This window comes from Bos indicus, chromosome 10, assembly GCF_029378745.1.
Source record: "Bos indicus isolate NIAB-ARS_2022 breed Sahiwal x Tharparkar chromosome 10, NIAB-ARS_B.indTharparkar_mat_pri_1.0, whole genome shotgun sequence".
NCBI classification, from domain to species: Eukaryota; Metazoa; Chordata; class Mammalia; order Artiodactyla; family Bovidae; genus Bos; species Bos indicus.
Genome location: NC_091769.1, coordinates 65,041,521 through 65,061,853, shown reverse-complemented (window position 1 = coordinate 65,061,853; position 20,333 = coordinate 65,041,521). Strand labels below are relative to the sequence as shown.

General features: G+C 55.1%; 1 protein-coding gene across 4 annotated transcripts; it reads right to left on the bottom strand.

The window, feature by feature from the left end:
• Positions 1-1,303: 1,303 nt before the first annotated feature.
• Positions 1,304-20,157, bottom strand: SHF (Src homology 2 domain containing F). Of its 4 annotated transcripts, XM_019968906.2 has the most exons (7): positions 19,630-20,157; positions 10,950-11,091; positions 8,461-8,667; positions 7,155-7,295; positions 5,724-5,895; positions 5,468-5,587; positions 1,304-2,066 (listed from the first exon to the last, which is right to left on the bottom strand). In XM_019968906.2, exons 1-7 carry the CDS (start codon positions 20,125-20,127, stop codon positions 1,880-1,882), a joined length of 1,467 nt encoding a protein of 488 aa, XP_019824465.2. In that variant the 5' UTR covers positions 20,128-20,157; the 3' UTR covers positions 1,304-1,879. The 4 variants fall into 4 exon arrangements, with proteins under 4 accessions (XP_019824465.2, XP_070653708.1, XP_070653709.1 ...); XM_070797607.1 differs by lacking the exon at positions 7,155-7,295; XM_070797608.1 differs by lacking the exons at positions 5,724-5,895; positions 7,155-7,295.
• Positions 20,158-20,333: the final 176 nt, after the last annotated feature.

Here is a 20,333-nt window from a genome sequence, read left to right as displayed (position 1 = left end):
AGGGACAGGGGGAGGCGTGGGGGCTTCTAGAGAAGGTGGGCTGGGCACAAAGTGGGAAGCAGTGTAGCAGGACACTGCAGGAATCTGCAGGGAGCCAGAGGTCACCTGACTTGCTCCAAGACGTCAGTTACTCCCAGCTCTTCTCTGAGCAGTGGAAGGGTTGAGCACCTGTGCCCACATGAGTCTTCTATTGAGTGAGATGGCAGTGAGGAGACATGCACTCATCACTTAACGTCTTTGGGCCTGTTTTCTAATCTGCAAAATAACTGAATGCCCTCCAAGTCTACTTCAGGATAGGGCAACCTCTCTGAGCGAATTTCTGAAGCAGGACTCAATTTCAAGTCATCCTTTCCAGTGTCCCCACAGAATTCTTGAATTTGTCTGATCACAGATCCTCGATTTTGATAAATTCAACCACTGGGTTAGAAAATCCAAATTCCCCTGCTTCACACCGCGCTTAGGAGCTGCAGGTGTCGGTGGCGGGTGGGGGTTGCGGGCGCGGTTCTCAGGCTGCTTTCTCAGGGCAGCCGTCCCCAGGGTGTTAGTTCAGCCCGTCCTCAGGAGTTTCTGCCCAGCTGGCCCATGGGAGCGGGCGGGCGGGCCTGCAGTGGTTTGACAGCAGCTCCGCCTGGCGGCCCAGTGGTATCCAGAGGCGGGTTGCCGCTGCGGGGCCACCAGGGACGTGGAAGGTTTGGCCCGGCTCTTGGAGGTGCGGCCAGTAGGCGGCGCACGCGGACGACCCCGCTGGGCGCCGCAGCCTCGAGCGAGATCCCGCCCGGGACCGGCCGCCTGCAGGTCTCGGGACCCGACCCAGCGACCCGGGCCGGGTGAGGCGCGGCAGGCCCTCGCTTCCTCTGGAAAGGAAACGCGGTCGGCGCGCCAGCTTTCCCGCCTCCGCCGGCGCGCGGCTTCCGCGTGGCAGGGCCGCCCTGCTCCCTCCCGCCTGGCGCGCTGCCTCTTTGTCTCTCCGCGGCTCCCCTCCTCCCAGACAAATGGCTGTTGGCAGGAAATTAGACGCGCTCTCAGGGAGCCGCGCTCGTCCGGGCGGCGGGGAGGGGGCGCCGAGCGGCCAGCCGGATCCGGGTGCCCACCCCCGCCCCCCACGCCGGGGCGGGGATGGGGGCCCCGGGGGATGTTTTGACATCTCGTCAAAGGAAGGAACTTGATGCTTCGAAACTGCTTTTCACAGACGCCCCGTGCCTGCTGCTCCAGAGCTGATTATAAACAGAATCTGTGCTCGCTCCGCTCCCTCCCCTGTCGGCCCGGGGGGGGGGCGGCGGCGGCGGCGGCGCGGACGCGGCTGTGCCTGGCAGGACGGAGTTTATTTATTGCCTCTGGCCCAGAGCCGGGGCGGCCCGGGGCCTGCACAAGTTCCCGGCGGCCGAGCCCTTCCCCTCTTTCCCCACCCTCAATGCCGTCTCCATCCCAGGGGTCGGTCTACCCGAAGCCCTGCAGCAGACTCTGGGTGAACCCCCGCTGGTGGTTTGGGAGTGGAGGCGGAGAGATGGCCAGGGTGCCCCGTTGGCCCGCGTCCAGCTCCATCCGGCATTCACCTTTCCACCCAGGATGGCGGGGAAAGGGATCGCCACCTCTGCCCGAGGGGAAGAAAGGGGCTGGAGCTATCGATCTTAAACCCCTTAAACCCCTCGGAAGACCAGTGATTCTGACGTCTCCTTCCTCCAGGGGCTATTCTTTCTCCCCAGGGAGTCTTCAATCCTCAGCTCCCGACACCTCTAACTCCAAGGTCCCTGTAGCCCTTCCCCTTAAGAATAAATTAAGGAATATCACAGCTTCCACTGATTCCTGGAAGAGGGGAAGAAAGGTTGGAGAGGTCGCTCAGGGCTGGGTCCAGATCTGTCACAAGGCCCGGGCCTCACCCCTACAGAGTCCGGATGGCCACGGGGTAGAGCAGGGACATGTGCTCCGCGCCCTTGATGGGCAGCTTGCGGCTGGCGTAGTGGTGCACGATTTCAGGGACGCTGCTGAAGGGCGGGCTGTTCTGGCCCAGCACGTACTTGTGTTCCTTGGTCCGGGACAGCTTCATGTGCATGAAACCCTGACTGCTCCTGGGAAGAGGAGGAGAGACCCTGTTGAGCCAGGGCCCTCTCCAGTCCCTGTACCCACCCGTCCCACCCTTGCTCCCCCAACCCCAACCCTGGCAGTGGTTCTTTCAAGGCCGCTGAGGTGGAGGGCAGTCCAGAAAGCAGGGAGGAGATGGAGGGGATTTTGTGAGTAGGCGGCAGCAGGCATTGGCTTTGTGGTGAGGGCACTGGGTGTGCCAAGAATGTGTGTGTGGTGAGTGTACAGGGTGTGTGCAGGTGGAAACAAGCTATCAGCACCACCCCCCAACCCTGGGATCCAGTCTCTCCCATCCCCCCCCCCAGCTAGGGCCAGTTTATCCTCCCCCTCCTTGAGCTGTGGGGGAGAACACCTGTGTAGGGGGAGATCCTGGTGATTCATGAACAGACACCCTTGGCAGGACAGTGGGTGGCCAGATGCGACAACCAAGTGAATCTTGGTTGGGATTCTCTCGTGCAATGATTTGGGGAGGGGGTGAGCTGCTTTGGACATCCCTCCAAATCTGGGAACACCCAACTGCCTGGTCCTGAGGACATCCCTTCACCCTCCTGCTAACTGGGCCTTGGGCCAATCTCCCAACCCCCCCCTCATCTATCCAGCTCTTCTGCCTGGGATGACATCATCACTAGGCTGCCTCTCCATTCCCTCCCTCAGAGAGGACATGCTCCACTGCCTCTCCCATCTCCCCACCACAATCCAGGAAATCAGCATTAGTGCCCAGCCCTGCCCACAAGACGAAGACCATGCTGCTGAGCTCTGGCCAGCTCCCAGCAAGAACGTCTGTTCAAACTACCACCAGCCTGCTCAGCCAGGCCCCAGCTCTAAAATGCACACACAAGCAACAGAGAAACAATCCTTGAAGAACCCTGAAGCCCGAGGACTTGCTTCTGCTGGTCTGAGCCCCTGGAGGGGACACGGGCAGGGCTCAGAAGCTGGTGAGAGGCAGGGCTGGCAAGGGGGCTGCTCTTTGTGAGGCCCCACCCTTGAGTTGAGGCTGGCAAACCACTTGTTTCCCATCTACATACAAAGAAGGCTCTGCCTGGACGCATTGCACTAGGCCTACAGTGAGAAAGCACGGAGAATGGGGAAACTAAAGAGGAAAGGGATGGGAAGAAAAAGACAGGCCCTTAAACCCATCCTTCCCTTCCCGCTTAGGGTGGAGTGCCCTCAAGCCTGGGTTTGTGTCAGGGTGTGGGGCCATCTTTCATCTGCAGGTCTGAGATAAGGCTGAATTGACAGTGAGCATGCAGGCCCCAGAGAATAGAGCAAAGGGCCTAAGAAAAGTTACAGCCCCTGGGGCAATGGAGAGGGGAAACAGTGAGTAGTCACCCTCCCCTGTCCTTCCTGTGCCCAAAGCCCAGCCCATGGCTGTGGGCAGCAGCGTGGGCCCTGTGCTCTCACCGTTAGGGGACAGCCCCCTCCCCACAGTGCACTTGGGGGGATTACCTCTCCTGAAAACTGTCCTTATATCTTCTCCTTGAGGGACAGGTCTGGCCAAAAAGAGCAACAAGTGGTCAAAGAACTGAGTTGGCAGCTGAGAGCTCAGCCTCCGTGTGGTTAACTGACCTCCTGGGACAAAGTCCCAAGCATCCATTAGGACACAGCAGAGCCTTTGCCTGACCCTCTGGGAACCAGGGTGGGACTTGCTGGCCCACAGCGTGAGGGCTGGCAGGCTTTTGGAGGAAGCTGTTTAATTACCAGTGAAAGCCCTTCCATTACAGAGACAAGAGAAACTATAATTGTATTTCAGAGAAGCCATTTATATGCAAACAAGACTCTGGCAGACAGATGCTGGCAGGCCCAGATGAGCCTGGGCTGGAGCAGTGTCCAGGCCGCCCCCTCTCCTTCCCTCCTCTGGATAAGGGAGGGCCCGGACTCTGCTCTGTTTGGGAGCCAGACCCCGTTGTCTCTCCTTGCTTTGGACCATACCAGCCTTGACGGGGGTGGAACTGTGTAATGGAACAGTGAGGTTCGTGGAGTCAGCCTGAGTGGGGTTCAGAGCCCGCTTTGGGCACTTAATTTGCTGTTGGCCTTGAGCCAATCACGTACCTCTTTGAATCTGGTTTCTTTTTCTATAAAAAGAGATTGATCTTGCAGGTGGCAGTTGGTTTGGAGATGGTGTTATATGCTGCTTGGCACCTAGTAGATGCTCTAGGAATCATGACTATGATTTTTAAAGCAATACACATTTCCGAAGTGATGTAGATCAAATTTTTGACAAATAGAATTTTTCCTGAATGTTCCTTTGTTTTCATAACTTGCAGGCCCCCTGAGCATAAAAGCTGGAAGAACCCTAAGAGATAGCCATTGGACATATTTTGCAAATGCAAAAAGTCCAGAGAGGTTAAGTGATTTGCCTAAGGTCACACAGGTAGTTTTACTAAAATCTAAGAATGAAATTCAGGTTATCTGACTTTAGTTTGGCATTTTTTTCCCATTATGTTTTAGTGAAGTTGAATAATTATCCTCAAATGTGTGTGTTTAATACTCCCAAATTTCCATATATTGGATGTTTGAAGTGCGGTATACCTGTACTCTAATGCCCCCTAGGAAATATGGTAGGAAGTGGTATAGGTGGCCCAGTAACGATGGAGATGTGAATGGACAGCGCTGTGACAGGCTGCCATGTGGGGTTCTATTAGACAGAACTCCTGGGCGCCAAGGAGACTAGCCACCCTGCCAGTAGAACCTGGGAGGCAGATGCTGGTCTATGTAAAATATCTGTGCCCAGAGTGGAAGGCTAAGGAGGAGGAGGTGCCCTGACTCCTCTGCCTCTTTCAGGACCCTTTAAAGCTCAGTTGTCAGCCGCCATCCCCAGACCTTCTGCCCACCTCCTCAGAGTGAACAAGAACAGCTCTGTGTCCAACACTCCACTTTCTTCCCAGGACCCAGCCTCCATCTCACCATGTTGAGTTCCACAGGCAAAGTTCCTATCTCTTCCCCTGTACTTCTAGAACATCTTGGACTTTCATTAATAATGATGACACTGATAATTTATTAAGCATTCAGCACTATGCTAAGTGCTTATTTCATTTAATCCTTCCCTATAAGGCAGATACGTTATTGCCCCTGAGGCCCACAGAGGTTAAGGGGCTCCAGGTCACAGAGCTAGAAAGGGACAGAACACTTCTAAGCTGGATTCAATACCTTAACTGTTTTCCCCAAAGGACTCCAAGCTCCTCGAGAGCAAGTCAAGCCTCAGTCAAGCCTCAGGTGTCCGGGCTTGGCCCAGAGTCAGCACGTGTTCACAGGGGATGACGTTCTCTCCAGCCTGGGAGAGAACTGGAGACTCCTCCTGCCCTGCTGGTAGTCCTCACACTGATTCCCCTTGGACTCATCCTGACAGGCTCATCTTGTCTAGAGCCCCCAGCCAGCAGGCCCCACTCACTTGAGGGACAGGGAGAAGTCGTTCTTGCTGGTCTCACTGTTGCGCACCAGATAGCTGGCCTCTTTGCACAGCCGGAGCAGGTTCTCGGCATCTGTTCGGCTGATGGCCCCGTGATACCAGCTGAGGACAAGAGAAAAAAGGGGGGCATCTCTGCTGGGTCCCTGGCTGTCCAGGCCCACCCATTCTGAGTGTTCCCAGCAGGCAAGTCAGTGCCGGGAAGGGAGGGGAGGGTCCCCAACTGGACACAGACACTCACACCTGGTTTTCCAGAGGCAGTGCTGGGTCTGTCCACTCCCCCAGGGGGCTGCTGGGCTCCATGCTTAGGGGCTTGGCTGACTTGGGGTTCCCTGCAGAGAGTCGGGGAGGGAGGCGCCCCTTCTCCTCTCGGCCAGGTGACAGGCAGCTCTTCTCAGATCCTTCAAACTGGGCTGTGGGGAACATACCAGTCACAGACTCTGAGGACCCTAGAGGTAGATCCCTATAGCCTAGCCAGGGCTCCATCCCCATTTCCACCCAAAAGGGAACAAAGGAAAGTTCTGCAAGGGTGGGGCCTGCTCAGAAGCCTGACTAGCTCTAGGGACAGTATCTGTCCTTTCCTTGGTGGGGGCGGGGCTCAGCTCTCCTGTGCACACAGGGCCTTTCGGTCCCCATTCTGTGGCAAGAGAGGGGAGAGAAATGACATGAGAAACCACTTAAGCCTCTCCCTCTGGAGGAGATGACTGCCTTCCCTCTCCCATCCCCCTCAGGGTGGCTTCAGCGCTGATAATATTGTTTCTTTCTCCTCCTCAGAGTTCATTACCGTTCTCCAAATCACCCTGCCAAGCCATTCTGTAGAAATGACTTATCGATCCGAGAACAATTATCTGATTTCCCTTGGTGCCATCCTGACAGGCCATCCCTGCCCAAAGCCTAAAGCCGCCAGCCTGCCCCCGCCCCCAAGGTCGCTGCCCATAGGCTCCCCCACCCCCACCCCCCTGCCCCCGACAGAAGCCCAGCAGAGGCAGCGGTGCCCTCCCAGACCCCAGAGCCCTTCCAAGACCCTGGGCAGCCTGCCCAGGGAGGGCTGAAGCCAGTGGCCCACACGGGTAAAGCCAGCATGCACAGGTGACAGAGACCCCCCCTCAGCCTGTATTTACATGATGCCCACTCACACACAGGCGCAAATATACAAACAAGTGCTCATGCCTGTGTGTGTACGCACAGCCGCAAGCCCACCCCTGGCTGCCCATTGTGCATAAAACTGAACATAGGTGAAGGGTTCAGTGTCTTCTCTCTCCCCATTTGGGCTCTTTTTCTGAGTACCACTTTCAAGCCCTCCAGTCACCAGGTGCAAAACCAGATCTCTCCTTTAAGGAGTCAGGTCCTTCCTGTGCTAGTATCACCTAGCCTCAGGGTTATTTGTGCTGCTGAAGGATCCGGTCAGGCAGAGCTCTGCCCCAAAAGGTGAATTTAGAAGAGTGGATTGACCTGGCTTGGTGGGAAAGGTATCTGGAAGGGGCCTCTCTCAGGAGGCACCTCCCTTGTGCTTTGGGGAGGGAGGACCGAGGCCTTTGTCCCTTTCCTCTCCCTCCAGGGCCAGAGGCATTCCTCCTGGGCTCTCTGAACTCCACCCCACCTCTCAGCTCCTCCCACCCAATCCCACGGGGCCTAGGGGATGGCCCTCTCCAGAAGCCCCCACGGGACCCACCGCTGCCATCCTCCTGGCTGGGCTCGGGGACGGGGGAGGCTGGACCGGAGATGTCCCTGTCCCCGGTGGGCAGGGAGGGGCTGCTGTCCAGCTGTCCCACGGGCGGAGGCCAAGGTAGGTCTTTGATGACCTTAATGTCAACTGGAGCCAGGAGCAGCCGGGAGAAGAGAGACAGACAGAGACAGAGACAGAGAGAGGCAGAGATTGAGACACCGAAACCAGAGCCAGGATATAGGACAGCCTGGAAAGGAAAAGGAGCAGAGGCAGGGGCGGCTTCTGGGGGAAGAGGACTCTTAGGGGACTGGGTGGAGCCGCACTGACCGATCCAGTGGGAGGCTCCAGTGACAAACAGCAGAACACAGGGCCTTGCTCTGCCAGCCCCACAGGTCCCTTTTGATGTCTCTCGAGCCTCCAGGGCCCAAAGGGACTGGGCAGGGAGGAAAAGTGGGACAAAGGGCTGTCCACACCACCCAGCACCATACCCAGGCGCCCCCACAGCCTCCTGGCACCTCCCACCTTGCCTCTCTTCTCCCTTTCACCTGAAGCCTGGGAACTCATGGGTAGCAAGACCCAGAGAGTCTGGCCGCAGGGTGTCAGGAAAGCTTAGACACGGGGGCAGATATTTTATTGAAATTTACCCCCCACACTCTCAATCCTGAGCCTTGACAATTAGCAGAGCCATGCCACTGGCGGCTGCAGGACTGCTAACGAGGTTTCCTAATGACGAGCATAGATTTTCCCATTAAGCAATCCAAACAGTATTGATTCTCCAAGGAGACTCCTGGAGATAAATGGCCCATCCTCAACGGTGCATGCTTTACAGGAAACAAATGAGAAAGCTGTGGTTTCTCAGTCTGACTGCCAGGGTTGGGGGGACAGAGCAGAGAGCCGAGTCCAGCTCCAGGATGAGCCCCTTGCCCAGGGAGGGTTGAGGAGGACACAGGAGCAGGAATGAGGTCTAACGGCACTAAGTCCTTGATGTTCTCACTGAATCAAGGATCCAGGCTCTTGCATCACCCACGCACACCCTCTGTGCTTTGTTTTGTTAAATATAAGTCTTTAACACAGGCCACACGTTTGAGCATTTTGTTTGGAATTTCTTTACTTTTAAGTCTACCCTGCCTCCTAAAAGATGGGGGCCTGAGAGGTGGTGATGCAGGAAGTCATCCCCTGACGCTGCACACAGTTCGTGTTCACAGTGCCCAACTCATCACCTCTGTCCCCAGGGCCCAGTCCTCCCATTCCCCTGAGCCTGGAAAGCTGCTCCGAGGCCCCAGCAGAACTGCCCTCTCTACCCAGGACTCACCTGCAAAGGCTTTGGAAATCCGCTCCTTCTTCCACTCCCAGGGCTGGTCATACTCCTCGGGGGGCCTCTCATCATCCTCTGGCAGGCGGGACTCCCGGGGCCAGGGGGCCCCCTCACCCTCTGGGGTGGCCCCCTCCTCCTCTGGCTCATAGGGTGTGTCATACAGAGGCAGGGGCTGAGCTGCTGTCTCCTTGGAGCCCCGGATCTCTGCCAGGGCAAGGCAGGAGGGGAGGTGTGAGTGGTCCTGGCTGCCTGGCTTAGCTCCCCTAGCAGGCAGCACCCTCCAGCTATAAGACTTCAGAGGGGAGGCTGCTGACTCTGCAGGGAGACCAGAGGCCCCTCAAAACACCCCTGGGGTTCCAACAGCATGGGACCCCACGGAGGCAGGGGCAGAGAAGCACCAAAGGGAAAGACTGAAAAGAGATCTTGTGATGGCCAGCAAGGGGTGGGTTGCTGAGGCTTACTCATTTCAGAAACTGAGGCAGAGTCCATTTCCTCCTTGCTACCCAGATCCACTTATTTCTTTGAGCCCCAAGTTTTGTCATCTCACAGTCAGAAAATCCTTCTTTGTTGTTCAGGCACTGCTGACCTCCTCCTCCTTGAAACTGTCCCCTTGGATGAGTCAATTTCATGGACTGTCTGCCTCTCTGATCACCCCCATTCAGTCTCTTTCCCTGGATCCCTCTCTTGGTCTCTGTTCTCATACGGCCAAGCCTTGTTCATTTCTCCCTGCCCTCACTCTTCAGTCTCATGGCACCCTTTGCATCTGTATGTTTCCAACTGCCATAAAGATATTTCCCTTTGGTGTTTCAAACTCACTGCTTTCTTCCAAAGTTCTAGTCTTTTCTGTCATCCTCTTTTAGGGATCATTGACCCCAATGAAATTTTGATAAAAATTATGGAGCTATTCCCCCAGAAAAATGTGCAAATTTTCTCATACAATTCCAGGGCACTCCTAGACCTCCCAGGTATCCACACCCCTCTGATCTAAATACAGTAGCCACCCTCTCATTTTCTCCACTGCTGGCGATTACACTGCTCTCCTTGGTCCTGGCCCCTCTTCTTTGTCTGAATCCCACATGTTCAGTGCCACCTGCTGACTCCCCGCTCTCAACTCTCTACGACCCCTTTCCCTCTGACACTTTATCTTGACTTCCATTCCACAGGGCCAGGTCTCCTCGTCTAGATTACTGCTAGGGTGAACCTCCATTCTACAGGCTCATGTTTCATGGTCTCCATGGAATAACACTCCCTGCTTCTCTCTGCCCCTTCACCCACCTCACCCAGGGAGGGAGAGCAGCTTATCTGATCGGACAGTGGATGCTTCCTTTCTTTCCCACATCTGTCTACTTGCAGAGAGAGAACATTCTGGTTCTTTCTCCTCCTGCCCCCGTACAGGGGCCTACAGCTGCCCTGTGTTGCCCAAGCCTGAGTGGGCAAGTTTAATTCTGTGGTGAAGTATTAAGAAGCCCATTGTAGTGACATAGCTAAGTAATGTTCTCCAATCAACTTTATCAGTAATAAAGCTGACATTGCTATCTCCATCTGTCTGTTTCCTTAATCCTATTTCTCAGTTATTTCCAAGCCCAGAGGGGAAGAAAGAAGTGTTAATTATCGGTCTCTTAAAGCCTCAACAATTTCCACAATAGCCTAATAACTCATCTTCCTGATGCCCAGTTCTTCTAGCCTGTTCTGTACACCAAAGCCTCAGTAATCCTCTTAAAATGCCATATTCATCCTGTTTCTTTCTTGTTTAAGAATACAGAATGGCTCCCCTCCCCACTTTGGAGCAAGTCCAAATGCCTCATTCGAGCCTTTGCGATCCTTTACTGCCCCTCTTAGCTCTTAGCTAGGCTTAGCCTTCTGCCTAGCACTAAGATTATTTGCCCCTGAACAAACCTTCCTTTCATCCTTCCCTGGGGCCTTGGCTTACACTGATTCACCACATCCTCCCCTGTTGGTCCCTTTTCCTGTATGCTTTCTTGACCTCTGTTCCCCAGGGCCAGGTCTTATTCATTTCTCCCTGCCCTCACTCCCTGAACTACATACCCACTTCTGTGCACTGCATCTGCATGTCTAGTTATGTGTTTCCAGTCGCCACAAAGGTGTTTACTTCAACATCCCATCGTTTCGACCCCATCACCTTCCCTATAGCTAGTGATTCTCTGCTTGGGATCAGTGACCCCCAGCCCAGCCCACTAGCCTGCCCTTCCTGACTATCCCAAATGTTTTTACTGTCTGACCTTTGGTTGTATGGCCTTCTCCAGTACCTTAGGTCTTAGGCTCCATAAGTCCCAGCTCCTCCAAAATGACTATCTTGAAGGCAATGGCCACCACCCTCCCCAAGGACCCAGCAAAGGCTTTCTCCCTATTTTCTCGGGACCAAGGAATCAGTCCTTAGACTTGTGGGTCCCAGAGCCTGTTCTTCAAATACTCAGGCCTCAGGGAGTGTCCCCCACCCTGCTCCCACCCCCGACTCCATCACTTACCAGCCATCATCTTTTGTGCCTCATAGGGTTCCATGTAGCCGTCATTTTCAGGAACCTTCTCTGGGGCTCCTGCAGCACCTATTGGGCCTTCGCCAGTCTCCTGAACATCAAAAGGGTCCGCATAGTCTTCTAGAATTGCTAACTGTGGGAAGAGAGTGAGGGGAGCAGGCTTCAGCCATCTGAGAGACAGCTCTGCTTCTCCCCGGTTGCTCTGTCCATGGGAACAAGAGTCCTGGCTGCCCAGGAGCTTGGATGGGGACAAGCTCTGGCTCTTCCTTTGTGGGGTCCCCCACCAGGCTGCCCACAGAATGGGCCATCTTCCTTTTCTCTTAATTGTGTGCCTCTGGGCCATCCACTAGGCAAGGTGGCCTAACAGAAGGAATTAATTCAGAAACCTGCTTATAAAGGTGTTGGGAGTGTCCTAAGAATAAGCAGGAACAGCAGGCAATGAGGCGATTAGCTTGGTTCATGTCTACCATTGCACTCCCAGATGCTGAAAATATTTGCTGACCATGGAGGAAGGAAGGGCTGAGCACTGACTTTATGTCACAGTTCACTGGTTTATCCTCACAGCCCTTCAAAATGCCATATGGGAATTATTATCCCCATTTTTAGGAAATAGAGGCTCAGGACAGGTAGGGAACAACATACCCAAGTCTGTTCCAGGTAAGCAGAGGAACCAGGATTGGAACCTGTGCCCTTTGTGCAAAATCATGCTGCTAACCTGCTACCACGGCATCTTGGCTATCCTGGGAGAGAGACCACCTTAGGACAGCCCTGAGAAAACCAGGATTTGGGCTCTGCGGAACCCCTCTGGGCTCTTGGAGGGAAGGGACAGGACAGCCCTGGCCTTGGCCCTCCATACTCAGGCTGCCCCTTCTCTCACACAAGTGGCTCATGGCCACCCCTCTGTTCCTGCTTCCAGTCAAGGCAGAGTGAATGGCAAACCACACACCCTTCGGAAGAGCTTAAGGTTCTGGGGCGGGACTCATTGAGGACAATAGAGCCTTTCTCCAAGCTGGGCACAGGCTGGGTGGTGGGGGGACCCGCTGAGGCAGACACAGAGCCCAGTCCGCCCCGTGCCAACAGCCCTGGGAGATCACTGCACACCAGGATGCTGGGCATTGACAAGAGGTAGCTGTGAGGCCTGTGGCCTAGGGGAGGGCTGCTCCTGCCTCTCCCCCATTTTTCTAGACTTTCTTTCTGGTCCAGATCAGAACTCTGGGAGTCAGCTGGGCAGGGAGGCTGTGGGGATGACCACCCTGGCCTGGGTAATAGGATCTGAGACCCCTAGCAAGGCGGAATGAAGAAAGAAAACTTCCCATCTCAGATACCCCTTTTTGCAGGTTCCAAGTGACTTAGCAGCAGCAGCAGCAGCACTCTACAGGCCCCTCCAGGGGTCTTTGACATGCATCCCAACAGCTCCTAGCAGAACTCTCATCCTTCAGTTCTTCAGCTCCCACTTGTTTCACCTCGTTCCAATCAAGACCGCCAGCTCCTTTATCTCTACTGTATCTCTGCATGCCCCTAAGGCCACATCTCAGATCATCCTATCACCTCCACCAGCTCTTCCTGTAACCTGAGCTCTTTGTCATTTTTGTCTCTCCAGCTCTAATAAGCACCTGGTCCACAGTAGGCACTAGAAAAATGTTCTCTCCCTCCCTGAAGTTTCCGGTCACTTCATTACCTGAAAGCTCTATAATCTCTTTTTTATCTCTAAGGCTTTCCAATTACCTGGATCAGCTTATTTCTCTTTAGAAAGCCTTCCAGTCAGTCTCCCCCCAGGTCTGGTTAGGGGCTCTGTGCTGGGCTACCATCACATTGTGTAGTATATACTTGTCTTCTTATCTGTCTTCTTGCTGACTGTGAACTTCCTGAGGGCAGGAATCATGTTTACTGCTAAATTCCCAATGCCTAAAGTGCTCAGTAATTCTGTGTTGAATCAGTACATATAAACAGGAAGGAAGAAAGGACAAAGGAAGCACTTTTCCTTGTTCATTCAGAAGAGGAAGCATGAATCTGGGTGAGGAGTCAGACAGAAGGTATGAGTCCCCAGAAGCTGCTCTGGGAGCAGAAGCACCTGGCCCAAGCCCCAGGCCCTTCCTCCCCAACTCCACGGAGCACCCCATGCCCTGGCTTTCCAAGCTCAGTCAGAGTTGCAGGCCGGCCCTTCCCACCAGAGCCTGGGCCAGGTGCTGTGACCCTTCCCAGGCTGGCGTGGGCCTCCACAGCACCAGCCGGCAGGGCCCACGGGCACCCAGGTGGCAGCTTTGTGGGCAGCTCAATGGCTCCTCTGTTCCATTCCTGGCTCTACACCTGCTCCAGGAAGCCCCGGCCCTCACCTTAGGCGGGGGTGCCCAGAAAAGCCACCCACAGGACAGGGATCAGGAACAGCAGCAGAGACGCCTGCTGGGAGGTTGGCAGGACAAGCATCTGCCTGGACATGGGGGACCCCCATCAGAGACCAGACCTGCTTTCGCAGTGGCTTCCAGGTCACGTGAGAAGGCAAACCATTCAGGTGTGGGGAAGCTGCCTCTGCCAGGTTCTGACACCTTTGCTCCACCACGACTTACTTTATGGGTCCTCTACTCGACTCTGATGTGCTCACTGTAGTATATGGTATCGGCCTGGTACACAGTAGCTGCTCAGTGCGCATTCTGGATGCTCAAAAGGCCTCTTGCTCCCCAGACTCCATCTTCTGGAGAGACACCAAGTCTCAGTCCCCCATTCATCCTAACTGACTGACCAGTAGGGGCTGTGGGAGCAGCCAGTCAGGAGAATGGGTATTTGATGGGGATCAAAGCTTTTGGCTCAAGGGCAGAAGGAAGGAACGGACAGGGAAGGCACCTAAAACACGGGGCTGATATTTAGGCAAACCCTCTGGTAGTTGGAACGCTCCTGAAATGCTGAAATATTTCCAAACTAATAGGTGAGTAGCTGCTCCCCAGAGGGCCCCCTGCCAACCAGGTCTCCTTCCCCTCCTGCCATCTGGCAGGGTGGCTCCAAGACCCTGCTCTTGCACCTGTTCAGTTGGGCAGTGTCCCTCCCAAAGTAGCTGTCTGGCTCTGCCTTTCCTTCCTGCCCAGGCCTCTCCTGAGGGAGCTGGCAGGCCCACCATGTGGTTCCACCCTCCCACTCTGCAGCTGGACCCTGCTAGGAGTTCCTGAGCCAATCCACGGGGTTCTTAAGGCCAGGGGAGCAAGGGGGACACATGTCACAGGATTTGGGCTCTGTAAGGTCTCCAAAGTCTACCACTGTCCCTTTCCTCTATTTCTTTCATTTACATTTAATGTCTGGAAGCTTCTGGTCTTTTCATCTGTGGAATGGGGTTGGTATTAGTATCTGTCTCACAGGATTGGGTAGAGGACAATGAATACAAAAGTCTTTGGCTCAGAGGCTGGCATGGAGTCAGTGCTCCATCAGTCTTAGCACTGATGATAATCTCTTGTATACAGGCATTGGGGCCCCACAGTCCAGGCTTGTCCAGGGTGCACAGTTTGCAGCAGTGGAGACAAGAAAGTCAGAGACCCAGGTCTTAGTGCCTTGCCATAGATTTTCCAGAAGAATTGGGAAATGTAGCATCTTCCCTCCTCTACTTGTAGATATAAAATACACCATAGCATGTTAAAGGCTATGAGAAGTCCTACAGTCAAAAGAATAAACTAATTTTGTCTAATTCAGCATTTCTCCAAACTATTTTAACCATGAAATCCTTTTACCACTGAAAATCTGTCAGTTTTGGAAATGGTGTACTACTGATATTTACCTTCCTCAAGATCAAACTTTTTGCACTTTCTGTTCCCACTTACCGGAATGCCCTTCCTAATATTATCTGCCAGGGAAATGCCCTCACATGAAGCAAATTTGTTATTATCCTTTTCTAACCACAAAGCAATGCCATGCCTGTAAAACATTCAAACATCACAGACGTGTACTAACTAACCCTTGTTACCAACCTTTGTAAGACTCTTGAAAGGTCTGTCTGAGGGCCACTTTGGGATTCAGGGGCAAGTGCTGGCCTTCAGCATTCAGGAAATTGTGAACTCAGCATAGAATGCAATCCTCATTCCTTCTTTAAGAGTCTCCTTCCCCTTGTTCATTAGCAACTGCTTAGTGGCACATCCTTTCTCTGCAGGGGTCCTCAAGGCAGGTGCAAAGGTCCCACGATGCTGGCAGTCAGTCTGGAATCAGGCTGCCCCAGTGGGAACTTCAGCTTTCCTAACTAGCTGTGAAACCAAGTAAGCGTGACTCAACATTCCTGGTCTCCCTATTTGTAATGCTGGAATAATAACAGACCAGACTTGTCCTTATAGGGTTGTTGTGAGGATCAACTGTCTAATATACGCGAGCTGCTTCAAACAATGCTAGATACGAGGTAGAGGCTCAGTAAACATCCATGATTACATTGTTAGATATGAAAAGAACAAATTTCGGGATCCTTCAGGAGCTCACAGTGACACACACACAAAACAAGCTCTGAAAGAGAGAAGAAGCACCTTGAGGTGCTATGAAGCTACACCACTGGGCCTCAGGCTCTGGAAGCATGACAGGCTCACTGTATGCAGGGTCTGGGCCCCTTCTCCGCTCTCCTATCATACCACACTGGTTCTCCAGGGTAGCTGGTGTTGGCTCCAGGTACCCCTCCAAGCCCCGACCCTAGCCAGCTGCTCCCATTCTGGTCACAGGCTCCTGCCTGTTCCTGGCTCCCAAAGGAAAAGCACCAGGGCTGCAATGTCACTGAGTCACTGGCCAACAAGCCACAGGTGTCTTCCAGAGGAGGGAGTGTCACAGCGTGAGAAGGCGGTAGTGAAGAGAGTGGACAGGCCTGCCACACCATCCCACAGTCACCGCGGGCCTTGGCCCTCCTCGACGCACCAACGGCAGGGGAACCAACAGCAGCACAGATGACCAGCCCGGGCCACAAAGGGTTCAGAGGTCTAACCAGTCCACAGAGGTCCCTTGACCCAGACCCTTCTCTTCTCCTCCGTCACTGGGGACATGAGGACAGGTGTAAGATAAACAGATCAGACCTCCAGATTCTGTGCAAGTCATAAGAAGGAAAATTAAAGCAGACAAACCCCAAAAAGGCAAGACCTCAGCCTCCCAGGCGGTGCCTGGGCCAGTGTCATTTAATGATACTCAAACACTCCATAAACACTGGCTAAGGGAGGGCCCCTACCTGCCCCCCTAACCCCAGGGCAGGCATAGCTTGTTCATCTTCTGGCACCCGGAATGTATCCTTCACTTCCTTCCTCCTGCCTATCTGTTCACTCATTTCCAAATTGGGACTGGAGGATCCAAGTCCACATGAAAATCATCTGAGGTATAGCATCTGTTTTTCAAAATTCTTAATATTTTGGGCCCTGTGAACACCAATAAGAATCCAAGAGCTGTGAGCCTTTTCGCAGAAAAATGCTCACTCACCCAAATATCTGCGCACTATTTCTGGAGGTTCGTGAACCTTAGAGGCCCATCTGTGAGCTAGGGACAAGAACCTTAGTTTCAGTTCATCCAAGGTGCCTGTCTTATTGCTCACACCACTTCTCTCTCTTTGCTCTCACTCTCACTCATTCTCTATCTCTGTCCGTCTCTCTCACACGTATCTTGGCATGATGGAGGCAAAGGACACATTGTGCAGATGGTCAGAGGCAACTCAAAGCTTCATCCAGTCAGGGCCCCTCTCCCAACCCCAGCCCCTTTTGCTAATTAGATCAGGTTTTTCCTGTTGAAGGTCTGAGAAAAGGGAGCAAAGCAAGGGAAGGCACAGCTCTCTAGCCCCTCTGCCAGAGCACAGCCTGATGGCCAGACAGGGCCCAGCACCAAGAGGGAGCCTTCCTGCAGCCAGATGGCAAGGCCCCGCCTGCCTGGTGCAGGGCGCGGCTCCCGCTGCTCCCACACCTGCCCTGCCAGGCCTGCCCAGATGGCCACCCGTGCACCCCTGCCAACTGCGGCCATGGGTCTCAGGGTGGGCCAGCAGCCAGAGCCCTGCATGGGGAGAAGGCTAATGGTCTTGAGCTCCCAGGCCTCTCAGGGTCCTGTCTGAAGGCCTATTCTCTCCTGACCCACATCCACTCATCCACTGGGCTCATTCCCCTTCAATCTCTCTGGCTCATCACAGAAGCATTTCCACCCATTGCATCAAATCTCATGATCCAGCCTCTCAGAGGGTTCTGACCCACCCAGTACCAGCTGCTGGGCTGCAGGAGAGAAATGAGCCAGCCCAAAGTAAAACCTGGGGCCCAGCTCCGTCGCGCCTCAGGAAGTAACCCAAAAGCAACAAGCCAAGGGGACCTGCAGGGCTAAGAGCGGGGGAAACGGAGACTAAGGAGAAAGCAGCCACACAGAACAGAAATACTGGCTGAGCAGGGGCTCAGGGGGCCAGGCTGGCTCACTATCTAGAAGCCACAACTCTGTGCAGGCTCTGCAGGCATGGGCCGACACCTGGGTTTAGGGTAAGGGGCTCAGGTGTGCAGTCTGGGCTCTTCCTAAGAAGATCCAAACTGTTCTGAGGGGGTGGAGCTGCTCTCTCGGAATGGTGGGGCAGGGGGTGGGGGCAGCCCCAGGTCAGCATCCCTGCCCTGGGGCCAGCTCAGATAGCTTCCTGGATCTTTCTCACACACCCACTAAACCACTGAGTGCTCCATTTCATTTCTGTCCCCACAGCTGACAAAGGAGTCAGACACTGCTTAGCCCACAAGGTCTGAGCAGCCCACAGATCACAGAGCCGACTAGGAGAAGGATGGATGCCCTCGGTGAGAAGAGGCTGTGGGTTTCCACATGGTTGTGTGGGCACAGCCCCTTCCTTGGGGTCTCTGTGAGAATACGGACATGGGCAGCTTTAGTTAGGGGAAATGCTCACCCTCAGGTCACTATGGCAATGATCAGTCACAACTCAGGACTTATTTATGCACCACCCCTCTTCATGCCAAATTCTGTGTTAGGTGCTTGTGAGACATAATATGAAGACATGGTCCTTGTCCCGGAGGAGTCCATGGCTTGGTGGGCAGCCTGTTATGCCTTTCCAAGAGGATGCAGAGAGGAGGAGGGCCAGGGACATTCCAGGCCCACATGCCCATAGGCAATGGTCAGGGAGGAGGAGACTAACTGGTCAATAGTAAGAACAAAGCCACTGCCACCACCACCATCATCAACAGGGAAAATTAGGGAGAAGAGGAGCCTAAGGACACGTGGGGACAGGCCAGCCACCTTCTGCCGGCGAAGGGTCTGCAGAATGGGCAGGATGGGCAGCCGTGCCCCATGGTAGGAACTCAGGGAAAAATAAATCACATTCCTGAGGCTTTTCTCTGACCCCGACACATCTCTCTTACCCAGGAAATTGGGCAGAACAGCATCACACGTTCAGCTGAAAACCTCAATACTGGAGCCAATGGATTCAGACAGCAACTTTGCTTTCCAATCAAAGAAAACAGTGTTCTCTGCTGAGGAGAGGGGAGTAAGCCCCGGAGCAAGCTCCCAGAGGTCAGTGAAGGGACAACAGAGCCAGGGCCACCCACAGAGTCACCTTCCTAGAATTTAGGGCCACAGGGGCCTGAGGATGGCTTTCAGCTCTCAGGCCACACTGGGGTTGGGCAGGGGGTGGTTTCTCTACCTGGGGCTTTGAGCCACAATGGATGTTCTCGAGAATGGTGAGAACCCTAAGCCTGAAGATCCATGAAAAGCTCTAACCATCCAGGAGGAGGAGGCCAAGAAGAGAGGAGTGGGCTCAGTTGCTTAGTCCCTTCTGGGCAACAGGTTCTGAGCACTGACTGTCCCCACGTTGTTGTTTAGTTGCTAAGTCGTGTCTGATTATGACCCCATGGACTGCAGCCTGCCAGGCTCCTCTGTCCATGGGATTTCCTAGGCAAGAATACTGGAGTGCGTTGCCATTTCCTTCTCCAGGGGATGTTCCTGACCCAGGGATCAAACCTGAGTCTCCTGCATTAGCAGATGGATTCTTTACCACTGAGCCACCAGGAAAGCCCGACTGTCCCCATACCTGAGGAGATAGGGAAGGAGAGCAGGAGTGGCCCTGCCTGTACCTCAGTGGTCGGCATCCTTGGTGAAGAGATGCATACTGCTGGTTCTGGCTTGCTAAGAACAAGTCTACCCTGCTCAACAGTCCACCCATCTCCAGCACCATGGGTTAAGGCAAAAGCCAGCTTTTGCCGTGTCCGGGAGAAAACCAGTCTTCCCCTCCTTTCTGGCGCTTGAGCACCTGCAAAGATGCTAACAGGAGGTGGGAAGGAGCTTTGTGCTCACTCTGCCCTGGGGGGGAGGGGTCAGAGATCAAAGGGCAGTGAGCTGCTGCTCCCGGAGAGTTGAAAGGCCATAAACTGGGGAAAAGCGGGGCTCAAATCCCGTTAGAAAAAGGCTCCCTGATTAGGCTCCGGGGGCTGCGATGAGGAGAGCAGAACCTGGGAGGGGGAGGGTCACTAGTTCCGGGGCGATAATAAGGGAAAGAGGCAGAGTTTGGGGCGCACGTCCCAAATTAGTAGGTCGAGAATCTGAACAAAGGTGGATGAAGCCTTCGAGCCCCGGGGTCAGAGACTAAGATCGTGTCCGCCAGAAACCGTGACACCAAGGGGCCCGGCCCCGGTCAGGCCACCTTTGTCCCTCTCGTAAGCCTCAGACCTCCGACCACCTCTCCTTCTGGCCGCCCCCTGCCCGGCGTGGCACTCACCCTGTCGCTGCTGGCGGGGTGTCCAGAGATTCGTTCCTCAGGCGGAGGAGCTGGGGGGCCAGGGGTCTCGACCCGAATAAGGCGGTGGGGGGGCGAGCCGTGGCGCGGGGGCGGAGTGGGGCCGGGGGCGGACGGGGTTGCTAGGGTAGCGGTGCCGGACGGCCCCCCGGAGTAGGGGTCTTCGAAGTCACGCTCCCTCTGCAGCCGGTAGGCAGCCAAAATGTCCGGGGGAGGTGCGGGGGGCGCGGCCGGGGAAGGTGCAGGGGGGCGGTAGTCCGGCTCGGGGGGCGCCGGCTTGCCCCCACCTCCGCCGCCGCCCCCCCCGCGGAAGCCCAGATGCTCCCGGAGCCACTTGGCCACTCCGCCGCTGCCGCCCCCTCCTGGGCCCGCTCCTGCACCCCCGGCGCCGCGGCGTGATCCTGCCGGGCCGCCCCCCGCGCTCCCCTGCGCCCGCGGGCCGGGGCCGGAGCCGGCCGGAGGAGCTCCGCTCAGTAACATAGGGCCGGCCAGACTGAGCTAGGGGAGAGTGGTGACCGGGCGGGGGGCGGGGAGGGGGCGGAGCTCCGCCGGGCGGCGAGAGGGGGCGGGGCTCGTCGGTAACAAGGGAGAGGCGGGGTTCCGCTACCTAAAGGGGCCTACCTCCCCCCACTCCCCGCCCCACGGAGAGGAGGGGGACGCGCTTCCAGCCTGTGTGCTCGCCGAAG